General features: G+C 37.6%; 1 protein-coding gene across 6 annotated transcripts in view; it reads left to right on the top strand.

The window, feature by feature from the left end:
• The window catches only part of LOC135224836 (uncharacterized), a 634,596-nt gene extending 617,390 nt beyond the window's left edge, over positions 1-17,206 (top strand). For all 6 annotated transcript variants that reach the window (XM_064264186.1, XM_064264191.1, XM_064264167.1 and 3 more), the window contains 7 exons: positions 4,870-4,948; positions 5,528-5,761; positions 7,618-7,766; positions 7,900-8,111; positions 8,377-8,693; positions 10,563-10,781; positions 11,132-17,206. In XM_064264186.1, coding sequence (XP_064120256.1) covers positions 4,870-4,948; positions 5,528-5,761; positions 7,618-7,766; positions 7,900-8,111; positions 8,377-8,693; positions 10,563-10,781; positions 11,132-11,262 — 1,341 coding nt within the window. In that variant the 3' untranslated portion in view covers positions 11,263-17,206. The remainder of the gene's footprint in view (positions 1-4,869; positions 4,949-5,527; positions 5,762-7,617; positions 7,767-7,899; positions 8,112-8,376; positions 8,694-10,562; positions 10,782-11,131) is intronic.
• The last annotated feature ends 1,666 nt before the right edge of the window (positions 17,207-18,872 follow it).

The following is an 18,872-nucleotide window of genomic DNA, read 5'->3' as shown; positions in this document are numbered from 1 at the left end:
AGGAACTCTTCCGAGCTAGCACACTCTATTCTGATTCTGAAATCACAAATTAAACTGACAGTTCCATTGTTGAATGCCCGAAAACTCCTCCATCCCTCTGTACCGGTCGTAACCGGCTTTTCGCTTTTCACTTGCCCGTCTTCCCGTCGCCTTCCTTATCTCTTCTCTATAGGTTGGTACCTCCAACGATGCTTTATTTATCGCTATGTACATACAAATATTTTTTTAAGTAGTTTTCTATGTAACTCAAGTGTATTTATAGTTTAAAATGGTTGTTTTTTTATTGCAGCCTTGAAAATGAGACTTCTTGTCTTGAAACGTCGGCACAAATGAAGATTTTTTTTGTATGTACCAGTTTGTTTCCACTTACTGCATCCTTATATAAATACTATATGTATTATATGATGCATGTTAAGGATATTAGGCAATGCTTTTTATGTATATTAAAATATAATCGTTAATCCCTCTGACACAATTTTCCCCCCGTAATTTTAGTTTAACGAAAAAAAGCTCAAAATGTTTATTTGAAAACCTAAACAAAATCAGCGAGCGAATTGACTGAGATTCAGAATAGAAGCGATAAAATAAACATATCATTTTCTATTCTGGAAGCGAAGCAGACGTTTTCACTGAATCCCTCCCTGCCTGACGTGTTTGGATATCGTTTGCATGGCAAACAATTCGCTTTGTCCTTGCTGAAGTCATGAAAATGATGAATATGACCAAATATTCAAGAAAATAACGTGATATCTGGAAAGCTTCAATACTGAATCAAAGTTTCCTGCTACGCGAGTACAGCCCCATTGTGCTCTGCAGTAGCGTGGCCATGTAATTACTAAAGCCAAAATACTCATAATTTTCCTTGAAAGTAATATGGAGAGGTCTGCTTTTCGGAGAACGCTTATGAATTTCTCGGAGAGAAAAAGCTTAACTGCTTTCGCATGCAAACTGAAACGAGCGACCGCAGAACCCAGTCAAAAGTAAATGGTATTGACTCGTCACCCGCAAAGGACGTTTGCCATTGAAGACCTGTTGGCTCGTTTTAGATAAGAGATTGCCATGCGCTCTGAGGGAGAATTGTGGTGCATAATTAAACGTGTCCACATGGGAACGTTCGAGGACATGCCAAGTCCATTCTGTAAATAAACTGTCAGTAAGAGTTCTCGATATTCTCCCCATAATAATAGTTTCATTGATTCTTCGTTTATGTGACCGTACACAGTATAAATTCCGCCTCATCCTATACGTAAAACCTTTACTTTGTCATTTGAGTACCTATCTCTGTAAGTAAGAAGCAAATTAATTTAATTTGCGATATTATCACGTATTCAGGTATTAAACAGCAAAAAACACATTTATATCGACTTCACTTTCCCCTGGGAAAAACTTACAACCAAGGTGTTCCTACCCTGGCCAGATTTCGAATCTATCTATGCAAAGGGTGGAAGCTCCTCGCGTTGTAAAGTGAATTCTGTATTAGTGGGATATTTGTAATTAGTGGCATATTTGTGGCTCAATTGAAATCATAAAAAATCTTGGTACAAGTTGTCATATATTATATATAATATTATATACCATATATATATATATATATATATAGATATATATATAATATATATACTTACATGTATAAATACATAATGCTCTAGTGCCAGCAAGGTATAGCTGAATGGCGCAGCGGGGATAAGGGTAGGGGACGGATTCGTAAAGCTGATGATGAGCCTACTTTATAGAGGTATGAAATAGCTAATGTTATGGAGGTTTTCTACACAGGCGCTTCTTCCACGATAAAGCACTTAGGTATGAATGTGGTCTTAACTATTTTGTTTTTTCTCTAGATACATCCATTGATGGGGAAACGGCTTAAAGTTGAAGCGAATGAAATAGTCCCTTTCTAATCAGCGTAAGCACGATAAGGAGAAGAATTACGATTAAAAAGAGCGGGGTTAGCCTCACAGGAAGAGAATTCCAACTGCTGGCGTTAGGGGGAAGAGTTTAGTTTGGATTAATGTGTAGACAAATTGATTTTGATTCTGTCTGATTGAAGAGTAGAAGGATATATAAAGCACCAAATTATGAGTTCAGTATTCCAGTTTGGTCGAATGAAAGCAAAATAACGCATTTGTATCTTGGTTGAATAAACGAAATTGATAGAGAGAAGAGGTTTTGGATGGATGCAGGATTACTGATGATTACGAAGAATACGTTGCATTTGCGGAGACATAAAAACTGAGGATTGATTGTATTTGGAGACGAAGTTGAAAAACAAAAGACCAACATAAGATCTTGACGCTATAATTGGCGTAGATTAAGTGATAATAGTTGGCGTGGTTGGCTGAGGAATGGTAACTCAGACCCAGAGTGAATATCACCTTTATGGTGAGCGTTAACGAGGAGGCAAGGCAATAATAACGGTGACAGCTCTGTAAAATCCACCGGAACACCGGGTGATTAGGCAGGTAGAATCAGAATGCATGAACAATTTAAAGTCTTTTCTTTATTGAAATAAGGTGTGCTTTGTTTCACTGAAAGAAAAAAGTGAAGCTATTGGAATGAGCCCTCTTCTAAGTCATTGTAGAGTTACGAGGTATACTGGAAGGATGGGGTACGTGGTCTGGTTGTAGATGATTGGTGAAAGGCTGTTTCCTAGTTAGTCTGTGGAGTAAAGTGGAAGAACACAACTTGAAAAGGTTGGATTGATGGTGTGCAAAAGTTTCAAATGGAAACACCCAGACATCCAGGAATGGCAGCATTGTGTGTGTGTGTGTGTGTGGGAGATAAAAAAAAAAAATGAGGAGTCAGCCTTTGGTTTTGAGGCTTTTGTCATGCGTAAAAATGGGCTGTGCAATCATCACCGATTCAGCAGAAAGATGATGAATGTAGCAAAGACCTCAGTCGCGTTTTTCGCCGATTCTACCCACAATGACGAGTATTGGGTTACTGCTGATAAAGATGTGCCTATGTATGCTTGTGTGTTAACCATTTAGTGTTATAAATTTATATTTCTAACGCAAATATAAAAACGTGCCTGTCTGGTGCAAAATGTGTACAAATATATGCAAAAGCTAATCCACGTCATAATTAAATATATTGAAATATCACTGCATTTATGCAATTATACATTGGAATCACAGTAAAAACAAATTGCAGTAAATGTAATTTAATAGATGCAGAGGAAAAATACGAAAATTAATTTGAAATTGCGCCTGGAAAAATTGGCCTGGGAGGTATTAATATTTTTTGTCGTTTATGCTAAACGCTCGTAATGTTTTGCGAAAACTTTTTACAAAGCGACACAAAATTGATCAACACTGAATATGCATGACGAATTTGTTTCAATTTTCGACTAATCCTTTAATTCCTATTTTCAGTAATATTTATTGCCGGATTAGAAGGATATTCCATTTTAATGAAATATGTGTTTTGTATAATTCATGGGGAATCCTCATTTAATTTATGTGACGCGCTTAAATTAATATGAAACTGGAAATGTGAATCGACGTCGGTGTAATGCTTTGACTTCCTTATATTTCGAGAGAGTAAAGTGGTGGGAGCTGAAGGGCTTTTGCATCAGTAGAGCCGATATTCATTGCTGCCTTTTCTTAGAAATGGTATAAGCTTGTATGCATTTATGCTTGTACGTGTGCTGATGTACCACGAGGAAGAATAAAGAATAGATTATGAAACCAGCCAGATGTGTTCCATCTTTAATTGTATCTTGACTTTATGTGGTAATCTAAAAAGATTAAAGGGAAGTTATTGTAATTGTTCATATCGTCGTCTTCATCATTGCTTTTAACGATGTTAATGATTACACGAATTGATAATTACCATACCATTTAATTTCATTTTATAATGCCTAGTAATATATCTTATTTTAAATACCCGAATCTTCGAGGATGCTTGCAATTAATTTTGAACATTTTTCTTCAGACATCTGGCGTTGATTAAAGAAAAAAAACTATATGGTTTTGAACATTTTAATTACGAGGTTACCCTCTTTTTCTTTTCAATTCACTGTTATGGAACTTTCATTGAGCGTCCGGAACCTGTCCTTCCGCGAGGACGAGGACGAGGCATCGAGGTGAAATCCATCTGGTCTTGAATGCAGAAATTGCGGCCATGCGTCTCTCGTCCGCCTGATTCAATATGGCGTTTCTTTGGAGTTTCCACCCCTGATTTGATATGAGAGTTGCCTCGATATGATTGAACAGAGAAACTAGGGAGGGCCAGCCACAGGCGCTGACTACCCAATCAGTCTTTCTCCCAATCTCATTTGAAGTAGCGATGCTTTTGTGGGACGCGGGACAGGTGCTGAAAGCCCCTGCCCGGAATTACCCTTGATAAAACTGGAAGAGATGCCGCCTGCAGAATGGTACTTTTAGTCTCTGCTTCTGGGCGACACTTTTCACAGGCAAAATATGATAGAATGTTAGGAAGAAGAAAACTTATTTTTTCATCATGTTCCAAATAATAGTTTTCATTTCACGACATGAAACGGTTTATTTACAGTGAAGAGCAAACTTTATGCAATAAGTGTACGAGTTTTCTTTCCGGCGGAAAAAGTCTCCTGTCTTCTATATAAAAAAAAAAAAAAAAAAAAAAAATACTGGACTGCTGGACTCTTCAGTTTCAAAATTTCTAATGTATCGAAAAACAGTTGGGACTGATTTGATGACTTATAACCCATCATGTTTTAACGGTCATCTGTGTGCACATGTTAAAAACTCAAAGTAGCAATGTGGGAAAACGAAGTACCAGCTTATTGCGTGTGAAAAAAAGAAGAAAAACTGAATAGGTTCGCAATCTTGAAATTCCCATAAATGCATTAATGTCTAAAAATATTGATATAGAATGTTATCGTTACAGGTGGATACTTGCGCTGAGGAAACCAGACTCAGATTCAGACATCAAGCTTGCGCCGATGTTCCAGGATCTGAAAGTTACGGTAAGTCTATCTATCTATCTATCTTTACATACATATAAAAACATACATTTGTAATAAATATATAGCATATATATTTTAAACACAAATATGTATGTATGTACTATGTATGTACATTCATTATATATATACTATATATGTGTACATATACTGTATCTATACATTATACACATACATATACATAATCCTGATGGATTAAGGAAGGAAGGTTGCAGAAACCACGAGTCTTTATGATTAGTAGTAACTTAATTCCCTTATTTATAATCAAGGACTCAGGAAGGCCAGTTAATTATGATTTATTAATGTAAAGCGAGAAATATGATTTGACTGGATGAAACAAAGTATCTGCATTCATATTGTAGTAATGCTTATTGTAAGCAAATGCTGTGGTTCATGGAAACCACCCGAAGTAATTAAACCGTATATGGATGTTTACTCTTGCATCCAGTAGGAATCCTGTTTCAGGCCAAATATATAGTACATGTAAACAGTATAAATTCCTGTTCTCTTTTTTTGTATGGCTATTTCTGCCAGGTTCTGATTAAGTACTCCTAATATTCATGTAAAATTTGTCTTTCCCAGAGGAGGAACTTGAATGCCTTGGATCGTGGAAGGAGGGCTCCAACCACTACCTGGTTGGGAAAATTGGCCACAAACACGCCAATAACGACGAAGACCGGTACAGATGCTTTATATACGAACGACCGCACCGAAAGGAAGACACCCATACATGGAACTTGGCTCAGTCTGCTGACGCCACTTGTCAGGGCCTCATCTCGGCCCTGGAAGGAAGCAAGACCATGAAGTTGTCTCGAGGTAAGGACGAGGGAAGAATTTTGTGAAATGAGTGAGCGAATGCTGCGTAGATAGCTGGAGGTAATCAAGAGATAGCTAGAGGAGAGAGACTTTTATTTTCTTTTATTAAACGCTGGTGAGGCGGTAACTGGAATTGTTTGTGCAGTTACACAGAGATAAAGATTTGACATTTTATGACGTTGCACGAGGTAAAAACGGGACTTTTTCATGAAGTTAACCGGAGGTAAGGACTGGAACTTTTTATTGAAGTAAATAAGTGGAATTTTTTATGGCACTATCCCTGGGAATGACGGGAGGCTGTCATGAAGTTCAGAAGTGGTAAGAACGGTTAGATTTTTTAATGAACAGTGATGGACGAGATATTTTGATGTGTTAACCTGAAACAAAAACCATGAGGGTCGTATAGCTATTATCGTAGGGAAGGACAGGAGAAACAGAAAGAGAATAATTCCATTTAGGGAATGTAAGATGGTCTTGATAGCAGAAGGTCGAGTAGGCTACAAACTCTTGCTGAAATTCGAAATAATTAAATTAGAAAACTTCAAACATGTACTGTAAAAATAGTAAAAAAAAATTGAAATAGCCAAAAAATGCATTTTTTTATTTGCTAAATACGATGGCACTGACTTTGCCAGCAACATTTGACTTTCCATTCACTAAATACAATTTGGAGCAAGTTATCTATTTTTTTTAGTCATGGAATAGCAGAACTTAAAGTGCGATAAAGTGTTTCATAGAACCTGACGCTTGCACAATGTTCGTGAAAGTAGCAAGAGAAATTCTAGGTAGGGAAAAAAGTGAGAGAAAATTTTTCAAATTCTATTACCGAGGAAATACTTGTATACCGCTAAAAGTCTTAGAATATTCTATTTTTTATTTCGTTTTAACTGTCAAATAAATTTTGGGTTCTTTGAAGAGACGAAAAATCACAAACAAGCGTGTAGTATTCCTTCCTTCTTTGTGCTAAAAAAGATAAAAAATAAAATAAAAAATAAAAACAGAATCCGAATGAGTTTCGGAATTTTATATTATTTTCGACATTTGTATTTTTTGGTCCTGCATGTTTATTAGCAGGATTACGTAAAAGGTTGAGTACGATTTTTATTTTTTTTTTTTTTAGAATATTGTTACCAAAGGTGGACCTGGTCACTGTCCGCAAGGAATTAGATTTAGAGAGAAATAGGAAAAAAAACTTTTTGGTGATGTGCGCTGCCCAAACGCTCGCGTTTATATATAATTTAACGAAAAATGACTACCAGTTTGTATGGATTGAATTCAGTATAGTCCTTTGCTGTTTCTGAGTTCACGAAATTAATAAAATAATAATAATTGCATTATACCTTTTAGGTGGTAACCTACTACGGGGTAGCTTTCGCTCCTTGGTTAGTCGTGTCTTCACTTTCATCCTCTTGTTTCTTCATTCGAGCACCCGTCCTCTCTCTCCATCTTTTGCCCAATTCAGTTCTTCTAGTTTTCCAGTTCATCTCCTGCTGGAGGTCTTATCCTCCAAATATCATGGTGCGTCACTTTTTCCGTAATCCCGTTAATAAACAAACAAACTGGACCTACATCAAAATCTTCATATCCACTTCTGAATATTTTGTCATAATAATTAGCCCGAACTAGTCTGCTAGACCATTTTATATTCCTTGCAGTTTCCAGTCAGCCAGACAGTTTTATACGCCTCTTCTAGACATTTTTAATAGATATCTGAGCTATGTTTACATTGTTTAAAAACGATACTTGTATCACCTCGTAATGAATGTGTACATAGGCCGAGTCAGTAGATTTGAATTTTTGTTCTCATATGTCACTGAGTGTGTAGGTTTGACAGTGAAGTAATTCCTTCTTTCCAGTGACACATCCAAGGGGGTGCAAGTTTCCTTCCTGGCTGACGGCTCATCAGCACTGGCACACTCTCGACTACACGCAGAGCTATTACCTGTATCATAAAGACACCACTCTCCGGATAAGCAATGGTACACAGGCACCTGAGGATTTGGAGGTAGGGTTGAACTTCCGAAATGATGTGGTCTGCATTTTACTTTCTTCAGCTATATTGTTGTAGTATATTTCCTTAGCTGTATTTTCCATGAAGTACACGTGAATTGAAGAAGCTATATTTCGCTTTCCACCAGACTCGTGGCCAAACTGATCTCCGTCTGCTGTGCCATCGAGACCTGAAACATCAAAGGTCCCCCACCGAACACCACGAGACTCACGAACACCACCATAACGAACACCACGGCGGGAACCATCACGGCCACCACCGAGATCACCGAGAGCACCGTAACAGCGACCACTCTGAGGAAGATGTCGTCACCTTTGTGACACACGTCACTGTAGGATGGTGAGTTTTATATCGAGAAATTCATCTTGTGGTAATCACCTTTTAAAAGGAAACACAACACACGTAAATATGCAGCAGATGACGGGTAAAGAAGCACTTGGTCAACACACGACCATCTGACAAATTTCCCTTTCCTTAATCTTTCTTTCAATTGTCGTGTATATTAGACTCCTTACCTTTTGGATAACGAGGGAGATCATTTCATTTTTATACAGTTCACCTTTATTTAACCAATCGGTGTGACCATTCTCGTTTATCTTTCCAGTAAAACCGGATACCAATGCATGCGAATATACCGGCGAGATGAACACGTTGTCCAAGTCCAGTTTGGAATCCTGGCCATTACGGCGGACGAAGCCTGCGACACGCACTTCTGGTCCGCGGAAAAGGCGAACATAACCACCTTGGTAGCTGCAGGAGGTCCCCCAGGGCCGTGTGGCCCATATGGGAGGTACAGAGTTAGGGACCCTGATCCGACCTGCAACGGAAAGAAGTCGCCCACCTTCACCCACGTCACCGTCGGGTGCGACAGCGGCAACACCCTGGAATTGAGCTCGCGATGCCCACAGGAATCAGTCTTCTGTAAGTATGAACATTCCAAAGCTGCTCTCATTATCTAGTCAGTTACGTTAAGTATAAATTTCGTAGGTGAATGACAATTTTTATTTTCCTTATTTTATCATAATTTTACTCTGATATCTTCGAAGAGTTCGAAATCTTATGGCCTAAAACGCCCTTTCTTTTTTTTCTTTATTTTCCTCCAACGATCAGAATTCAAGCCCTTAATTCCTGACACAACTTTCCTACTGACATGCCAAGTCATATCCGCTCTGATGTTCTGGTTCGTCATTGTAAATAATCTTGAAACATTTTCATTTTAATGACATTTAGATTAACCTCTTTCGATATTATGTTAAAAGGTGTAAGTAGAATTATTAAACGCCTGTAGAAGATCTACTATCGAAATTTCAAGATGATTATCTTGTGTGACTTATTTAGATGACCAAATGCTGCCGTCAGGGGAAAGAAAATGTTACCGATTAAAAATATTTTGAAGATAACCAAGTGGGTTGTGTTTGCGGTAAAGTTAAACTCATTACTTGCTCTGAACTTGGGTTGTTTGGCGTGAAAGCAGTTTCCGAGAAAAATAATCTTCTCATTGTTACTTGAATTTTTGTCTTTAGTTTTGAATAAGCCAGAAAGAAAAGTACGCGATAAATCTCTTACTATTGAGATGTAACCTTCTTGCTTACACAACATTCACCCACCCGGCCATCCCCGAACGCCTGTAGGTTCTTAATGTTGCGGCTCTCCTGAGTTTGCTCTGTCCCTAAGGCATGATGCTGTCACGGACAGGACGCACCACCTCAAAGGCTTTCCACTTTTTCTCTGACGTAACAAAGTCGTGGTTTCGTTGCTGCTTGTGTTCTTAAGCGAGTTTCTTTTTGTTAGCCAAGATTAACTAATGTCAGTGCCAGGATCTTTGAGAGAGAGAGAGAGAGAGAGAGAGAGAGAGAGAGAGAGAGAGAGAGAGACTTAGGCTGATACATTTGTAGTTACTCTTGTGTGCGTCGTCTTCATCAGCACTTTACACGAATTGCCCCTGTGGATACGAGTTGCGTCATTTTTTCCTTGATTTCTCCGCTAAGGAGAAAAGGGGTTGTTGGATATGATGCAATTAACTGTGTTGTCTTTGTAGTCGACGAGAAAGTGCCCTGCAGCTCCATGTGTTTCATGTTTAGGGAGAGCTTATTTTTATTCCCGAGTCGGAAATCTAATTAGTATCACTTAATTGTAATCGTATGAGCGGTGTTTGATCACGACAGAACCTAATTGAAATTTCACACAAGAAATTACAAAGGCACACTACAAATAATTGTATTTTATACCTCTCGGATTCGGGTAGGATCTAGATTTATGTTGGTCTGGTGCTTGGCTTTTTCCCAAGTAAATTATTCAATGTAGCATCGTGATTGTACCTGGAAATCTTGAGCCCTTAAGTCTTCGTTTATATCTTTATAGTGACAATTGCCTTTGTACCAATCAGATTGTGTAATGAAGGCTTAATGTCTGTCGCCAGATCAGTATATTACTGTTTTTATTGGATTATGCTGCAAATTCGGTTATGTTGAAAAACTTTCAAAATTAGATTCTGAAATAAAACATTTGATAGTGACAACAGCACTTTTGCTGAAAACCGGTAACTGATAAACTATTTTGATGATGTCGTCTCCCATGTTGTGGCCAAAGAGAAATGTTGGGTTTTTCATGAATAGATAGAAATACCGTGTTCAAAAGCTAAAACTAAGTACGAGTGTTCATCGATATACAAGGCTAAAACCGTATCGGAGTGATAGTGACTTTAAAAGCTGATTATAAGTGTTGGAGAAATTCAAAAGTTAGGTTAAGTACGTTTCTGTGTTTCAAATTTATTCCTTTTTCCCTCACCAGCCTATCATTGCCATGGTCAGTGGGAGTCCGAAGGGGTGACATACGTCGTGGCGTCTCCAATGTCGAGAGCATCGTATTCTCCTCGGAGAGTTTGCTTTGCCTACAGTGTGACGGCTTCCCCCGGAAATCCATCCCATACCCTCTCCCTCACGGCACGGCACGATACTTGTATCCAGCGGCAGCAGGACGCGCCCATCGCTCTCAATGCAACGCTTGCAGGTATGACTAGATTTCGGTATCATGTGTTATTAGAATAAATCAATTTTGTCACTGTCAGTATCCAATTCTCAAGTAAAGAGGCAGAAGTCTGTGAATTGAAATGTGTCTTCAATCGAAAGAAAAAAAAATCAGAAAAGACAGCTATGTGTATAGCAAAATAAATTTACTGATGAAAGATAAATAATTAAATACATCATAATTTAAAAGTGTAGCGTGTAATTACTATAATTACTAGGTAAATTCACAGTGATTAAAGATATACGCCCGGCCGACACCCGTGGTTCAATCACTCTCTTGATAGAAATGATGACAGCTGATCACTACTAATCTTGTGCTTTTCTCTCTTGCAGAGGAATGCATGCAAGCAGCAATTGCCAGCAGCAGCGTGGGTGGCGGTGCGATGGGCATCCCCTCCATCATGCTGCTTCTAACCTCATTCCTGGTCGTCCGACTTCTACCGCCCAGTGTACACCCCTTGTAGTTTTAAATGGATCGGGGATAGTTTAGAAGTGTGCATGTGAATGTATATATATGTATAGGTGTGTGCGGTTGTCATGCTTGGGGGGTGGGGCGGAAAGCGTGTGATAGTGTGTGCGTGATTGTGCGTCATTTGGATTCCTAGTTAAAAAGTAATCATTTGGTTTATGTACAATTTGGACGTAGGGGAAAATTTCATCAGTCTGCGAGCACCGACCATCCTTCCCTTCACTGGTCTTTCTCTCTTCAATTCTCACTTTCTTGGCCCTCCCCCCTTCCTTTTATTTCCCCCTCCTCCACCACATCCTAACGGTAGGAAACGCTTTCTATCTTCTCACCATATATCCATTCACACCTCTTGCGTTCCGTGAGTACAAGGCTGGTAGGAAGGTGCTTCAATTTAGACGTTCTCTTTTACAATATTTGTAAAAGAATTAAAAAACAAAGACTGCATGGAAAGTAGGTTTCTTATTTATGAAAATGACTAAAAAGACAAATGCTGGCGGCACTCGTCAACTTTCCCATGGAAGGTTCTAGTCTCGGTGTCAGTTTGTATCAAAAGCCCCCCTCTCTTATCTTCTCTCCCTCTCTTGTCCTTCTATTCTTTGATGTCAGTTTTATTTTATTTTATACTTTTTTTCATCTGAAGTTTGTCAGGTCTCCTTGTTGAGGTTTTTGTTTATTGTATCTTATAATAATCACCCTCAGAGTCGATGTAGTGGTTGTATTTTAAAGTCTCTTTATTATTATATACATACATATACATATATAACATATATTTTCTGAAAGCAAGTCTTTTGAATAGGTAAAGGCAAATTATTATTAATATACCATGCACGTTATAAAGTTTATGTGTGTGTGTTCTACATGTCAAGTGTTTTTATCGCTCAATCATCGTTTTTTGAGGACATCCATCTTTTTCCGGCCAGAGAATTACATTAACCTCAGACACCTGTCAAACTTGACTCCCTCCCTTCCTGTTATTCCCCCTCAGTCTCCCCAACCCTTCTTTTCTTGCATCATTCCCACTCTTTCACACACCTTCCATACCTTTCCCCCTCCCCCCCTTCCTCCTCCTTAGACGCCCATGGGAGGCTCTTGCAAGATGAGTTGCCGATTCCACTCTCTCTCTCTCTCCTCTCTCTCTCATAGTTTTTATGTATATTTTTGCAATTATTTGCTCCAAGAAAGCGTTTCACTGTTTTGGGTTTGCCATGTGTCTCGCTTTTTCATTTTTCACGCGTTCGTTTTGATGTTTATATCATATCGGCTTGGTTTTGGTGAAAGCCTATTTTGTATTTTTCCTCCAATCCTATTAGCTGTTTTCCCACTTCACAATATTCGAACTGTTTCCACTCCTCACTGACGACATACCTTCTGCAAGCCGTTTTTTCAGAATTGTAATACATACTGGAGAAAGAGTAAATATTTCCTTAATGCTTTAGCTTATAGAAATATATAAATATAGATATATATACTTTGATATTTGTATCAAGGAGAAAAATCCCACCCACATTGTAGGTGGATGACGTGTTGTGATATTTGTTTAATGTATTCACGCAAAGTGGAAACTGATGGTTCTTTCGGCCATCTGACGAGTAAACTCCCTTGGACATATGTGTGTAAGTGTGTGTCATGATCAGCTTTTGCTACAGAGAGTTTTGTTCTGTGAACCGTATTCGATGAATCGTTTGATAATAATCTTGCGTCACACCTTGGCATTTGCTCAGGCAGTTGCCGTCTACTGTAAGAAAATCCCAGCTAAATGGAGAATGATTTTTTTTTCTTTGGCAAAGTTCGGGCTAGGTGATAAGAAGAGACTCTTCTTGCACTTACCGGAAAATAATGTTTCCGGTACGTCTACATTGATTATCAGAGTAGTTCAGTGGCAGTCTTGCGTCATTTCCATATCTGTTTATTTCGGTCCGATGAAGGCTTGAGGGCTAGATTAAACGAGGGCACAATTATCTGAGATCCTCACGATGAGCGCGTTTCAAGAGATTCTTCCGATCGCCGGTTTTGAGGAAAAAATCACGAGAAATCATTGGAGGGTAATGGTAATAGTCTGATGATCCTCTCAATTCCCGTCTAGAATAAGTTTCGATCATGGCGCAGATTGAGTCACATTCGTGAGGTTTCTTTCTCAGAGTCGCTCAAATGTTGTTCCTCAGTAGCGAACTAGCGAAGCAACGGCAATGTGTGTTTCAGCGTTGTTCTATAGGGCTCCAAGGCTCAAGTGTACAAGCCTTCGTCCAGAACCACATCATTGATTTTGTGTTCTTTCGTCAGCGCTGCCACCCACAACTAAAGTTCATATCTTTCGCAGGTCACAATGGTAACATGGATTGCTGCCGTCAATGTTGATGTGATTATCATTTTCAAATACTTTTAAACAAGTATATTCCTGCCACCCATTCTGGAAGTCGGGGAAAATATCTTTTTGGTGATCAATCATTTAGTAGAACTGAAAAAAATTCAAGAGTAAAATATTTTTAAAGCAGTAAATATAATGGTGTTATAATAGATATTGCGTAAAATACCAAATGCAACTGAATTTGACAGATCCAATAAACTCCAACGTGGGTGACAGGTACTTCTACATGATTATAGTCTCAGTCTTGACTGTGTTTACTTGATTAATATGTGATACGTGAAAAGGAATGAAAAGTTTTTATTTTCGCTTTGATTTATTATGGGATTTGGACTTCTGGAAAAGTGAGTAGTTTGACCGTCAAAGCAAAATTGTCAGTTTTCAGTGACCATGTTTCATGTAGTTATTATCCACCATATTTTGAACTTCCTCATTGAGCAGGTCATATCTTTTTATTACTCCTTATTCATGTAAGCTTATCTGAGAAAAAAAAAATTCGTATGAATTTATTTCAAAACAAAGCAAAAAATAAATAAATGAATAACGGTAATGATCATGTTAATAGCATGCCATAAGTAGACTAATTAGCTTTAACAAAAAATTACTCTCCGGTATTTGGGATCATTGTAGCATTAAGTAATAGCTTTTAATCGATTCTAATTAAGTTCTGTTACTTCATTTGTTTGCTCTATCAAATGCATACCACAATCAATGCTACAATTGGGCTGTATTTTACCCTGAGAGTAAGAAATTGATAACTTGAATGAGAAATTTAATGTTTAAACGTTTTCCTTTGGTTTTATGGAACTTACTCAGCTACATTGTCTTTCTTTATTAAATCGCTGTGAACAAATTTTACGACATTGGATATCCTTGTCTACTTTATTATTAGCAGTCTTTGGGAATTAGGAGACATTAGATCAGACTTATCAGCTGCCTATTGAAAGCTAACAATCTCAATTAGTGGATGGTACGGTTAAGAACAATAGATAGGCGAGACATTTTTTTGTGTTTCAAGCGTTTTCATATTCTTGGCAGGACACAAGAACTTTATTCATAACAATTTTTTCACCATTAAGTTCTTTATTGCGCAATCATCGTCTACATTGTCGTATTTTGCGTTCATTCTCAGTTAAAATGCCTGAATTACTTAGTCGGGGACTAATATTTCGTTTCAGTTGTACGGGAGCGGTCGTTAGCAATGGAATCTAACCCCATGTTTCGTGCGTGATATGATATTATGAGCTCAGTAAAAGAAAGTATTATTTTCAAGCACAATTTCTCCCCACGCCGTTGGCAGATGACGGAAGAGGCCAGTTTTTTATTTATTTATTTATTTTTAATCTTATTGCCTCTTTAAACTAGGAAAAGTCAAGTTGACTTGAAGGAAAATAACTTTTATTGTTAATTGATTGAATACTGAAAATTTAATAAGTCAAGATTACCTGCCTCTGTGGGAGGGGAAAATGTGGTGGTTTCTAATTTCAGGGTGCCTTACACTTAACCCTCTGCAGTTTATATTGGTCATATTTATCCCCCTACAAAAAAATATCTTCCTAACTGGAAACCACGCTTAAGAAATAAAAATCCTTAAAATATGAAACAAATGTACACTGGTCACTGGTTCAATAAACCATCCTAACAGTGATGACGTTAGAGATGTTTTTGTGGTGCATTCTTTTTGTATATTCGCGGATGGATTTATAGGATTAGCGTGTATAATTTATGCGATAGTGGAGATATATATATTATGAAATATATTTAATAAGAAAAACAGGAATGGATGTAAGAAAGTGTTTGTGAAGCGCCGTTTGTGTATATCGTTCGTTCGTGGTCTTGGAAGGCAAATTGTCAATGAATGTTTTCCTCTGCTCACTTCAAAATATGTTGTCCTGTGTTTCAAAAGAGACTAAGAAGCCTTAGCCTAGCTAGCATTAAATAAGATTTTTGAGATGTATAAATTTGGCTTGTAAATATTATACATATAGGTACAATATACTTTCTAATCTTATTGCTTGCTGCACTGTGAGGCCCCAGGTGCCTATTTCTCATAAATGATTTTTGGTTTTTTCCTTTATATCTCTGCCCTTAACCGAAATTCCCCCCTCTCATTATTTCAGGTCCTTTTTTTTCTCTTTTCCTAAGTATTTTTTTTTTCTGGTGAAGATGTTATATACTTTTTGTTCGTGAAGTATCGCAAGCCCTTGTTGTGGTTCCGGTTCAAATCCTGTGGTAGCCATTCCCAACAAGGTTTTTTTGGGGGTTATAGATTGCCATATATATAAATATATCTATATATTTTGCCAATTGGTTGTCCTTTATATACTTGAACATGGAATTGTTTATACACAGTATATATATTATGTTTTGGGAACTTTGTACCTATTTTGAAAATATTTTTAGAGGAACTTTTGTGTGTGGTACTGAAGGAGTTATATTGTCTATTTTTGGCACATACTTAATGAACACAAAAATCAAAATCAAACTGTTTAGGAGTAAATAAAGAAAGGGAATTTGTATTCTTACATAATGGTGAGATTATAATAGAGTTCAATTACCCTGACCATGTATAATGTATTATGTATGATTTATTATGTATGATTGTAGCCAGACAACCACGGTTGTGAGTGCGGCTCCCTGTTAGACATCGAAGTCATAATGTTAGCATGTAGTAAAAGTACTATAGATTGAATACGTTAGGGTTGTACAGTATCTAAGGGAGTTTTCTCTCATTCGTGGTGACTAGGCCTACTCCTACCACTAAACATAGCGAGCACTGAAGCACCTATAAATACATTTGCCCATCCCGACAGTCTCTTCAGAGAAAAGAAAATGCATCCTTTTGTGTGTTCTCATTTCATCATGCTAGAGTGAAAAGCACTTGGAAGTCATTCATTCCCCTCATGTTAAACGTTGTTGAAAGTAGTCTGTTGTTTCAGTGCTGTTACAAAGTAGGCCGTGACGTCATGAATTTAACCAATCATTCCACGCTGCCAGACTCCCAATCGTGGTTGCCAGATGTACAGGGATGATCTGTTTGATCCCGTTTACAAAACCTTGGATCAGCAGTCCAGGGTCAATGTCCCAAATGTGCCCTGCCCTCAGTGGCTCCCATCCTAAGTCCCTTTTAACTTGACTATTCCATTCCCCGATGTAAGTGAGAATTATGGTTATTATTTATGTCATTGTCGTCTTTAACTTTGTTTTCGAAACATATTCCGTCATAACTATGTGAAGTAATATTAGCATTTTTATACAGGACTGTGTGAAACTCATAGATTTAATTTCGCTATATAAGCTCAAACATAAAAAATGGTCCTACCACAGAGCTGGATTGTTTTTGTTATGTTCTCTACTGTGATGCTGTAGTATAAATAATGGAAGATGTTAGTGTAGACAGTGAATTGTTATGGTTTTGAATGAATGTTCCTTATATTGGTTACGATATCCTCCTCTTTGTTAGTCTACCGTTCGATCTACATTATTAGGGCAATTGAGGACGGGGCCTCTTCATTGTAATCCCAAAACAAACTCTATTGATTTTAAAGAATTGGTAAATACACAGAGTTACAGCTTTGATTCTGGTTTTATTTCACCACCTTTTACAAGAGAAAACTAAAGTCAGTGTCAATAAAACGTTCTAAATATCAGAACAACGACAAATAAAGCACGACAGTAATGTGTTTGCATATATTTCAACTAAATTTCTTGGTTTCATGTGATACTGTGACTACAAAAGTTTGGTGAATTGTTTTTGTACAGAGCCTAAAAGTTTATAATTTGGAATTAAAGGTTAATGATAACCTGGGACAAAAGCTAGTGAATTGCTGTCTTTTTTATGTATTATCTATGAGCCCAAAATGCCAAAGACTGACAAGTGTCTAGTTATCTGACACTCTTCAAGAAGATTAAATAGATTGCATACAAAGTATTTTCTATTTGATTCTCAAGTCGAGAATAGCTTGGACGTAAGACTACACCATCTGGTATTCCGAGAGGACATGAAAAAGTTTATACGACGAATGTGACATCCGCCAGATAATTCGTAAAGGTTAATGAATAGGTGGAAACTTAGACAATTTAAAAATTAGTCGACGCGAATCGTACAACTTATGTTACGATACATTTCAGAGTTGTTTTTCTATATTGAATGGAAATTCCTAAACCTTGGATCGCTCCCTAGTCTCGGTGTAACTAGCATATTTCCAATTAATGAATTCAGTCCGGTTTCTTATTTGCATACATCATTTTAAGGCAAGGAAATGCCAGGACACGGAACCTTCAATATGGTCAATACTCTTAAATTTGAAAAGCTCAATTTCACAACTAAATTTGTTGTGATTGTTTAGGTAAGACACAGATTCACGTCTTGAATAAAACTTCAGCAGATGTTAACTGGTGAATAATGAGATGGTCAGTGATATTCGATACCAGTATGCGCTGATGAGAAGTGAGAAGACGCGGATGGTTCCTTATGATTCCACGCACACAACAACCAAACAGTGGCCGAAATATTTTTCAAAAGCCAACCAAACTTAGTTGAAACTATCAGCCTGAGAAAGAGGCTGCGTCCCTGTACTGAATTTTCTTTCCTTTATCCAAAATTATCACCTAAGTGCGTCTACTTCTGATATCAATAAATGGGAAGAATATGATAAGCAATAAGACCAAGCCTTGCAGTTATAAAATACTTGAACGATTTGCATGTTCAAGGTCCTAGGAAATGATGGGCAAAGAATCCAACCTTCTTTAAAAGACCGAGTTCAACAAACTTGAAATGATGGACTTGCGATAACAACCCAAGTTAAGGCTAAACGAAATTTCGACTTTGATAATAAAATGTGCATAAATGCTTTGTGTTTTATTTTCTATCCAGTGCTGAGATTATTTACGGGTAGGAAGCGAGGAAGCTAAAGTCCTCAATATTGCTTCATTAAACTAGTAGATATTATCGGGTGAAGGAGATATTGTAAACTAAATATATTCACGTAAAACAAACGCGCGAATGCGCAAAAACAAATAGACGGCTAAAGTTGACTCCTTCCTACTCGACCGCACTGTCTCATTTGGGGATTGTTTAACAATATAAACTAACTCTTGCTTTGAGGTCCAATGCTGATACTTGTGTTTCATTTCACTTTGAAATACACTCCAAGATTCTTAGGTTACAGGCTTTTCTCGCTCGCTGCTCCAAATAACCTAAATATTCCAGCGTGTAGCTTTTATCGTGGTGTTAAGAGTCA

This window comes from Macrobrachium nipponense, chromosome 20 (genome assembly GCF_015104395.2).
Source record: "Macrobrachium nipponense isolate FS-2020 chromosome 20, ASM1510439v2, whole genome shotgun sequence".
Classification (NCBI taxonomy): Eukaryota; Metazoa; Arthropoda; class Malacostraca; order Decapoda; family Palaemonidae; genus Macrobrachium; species Macrobrachium nipponense.
Note: the sequence above shows the minus strand (reverse complement) of the source record. Positions and strands in the feature narration are given on the sequence as shown.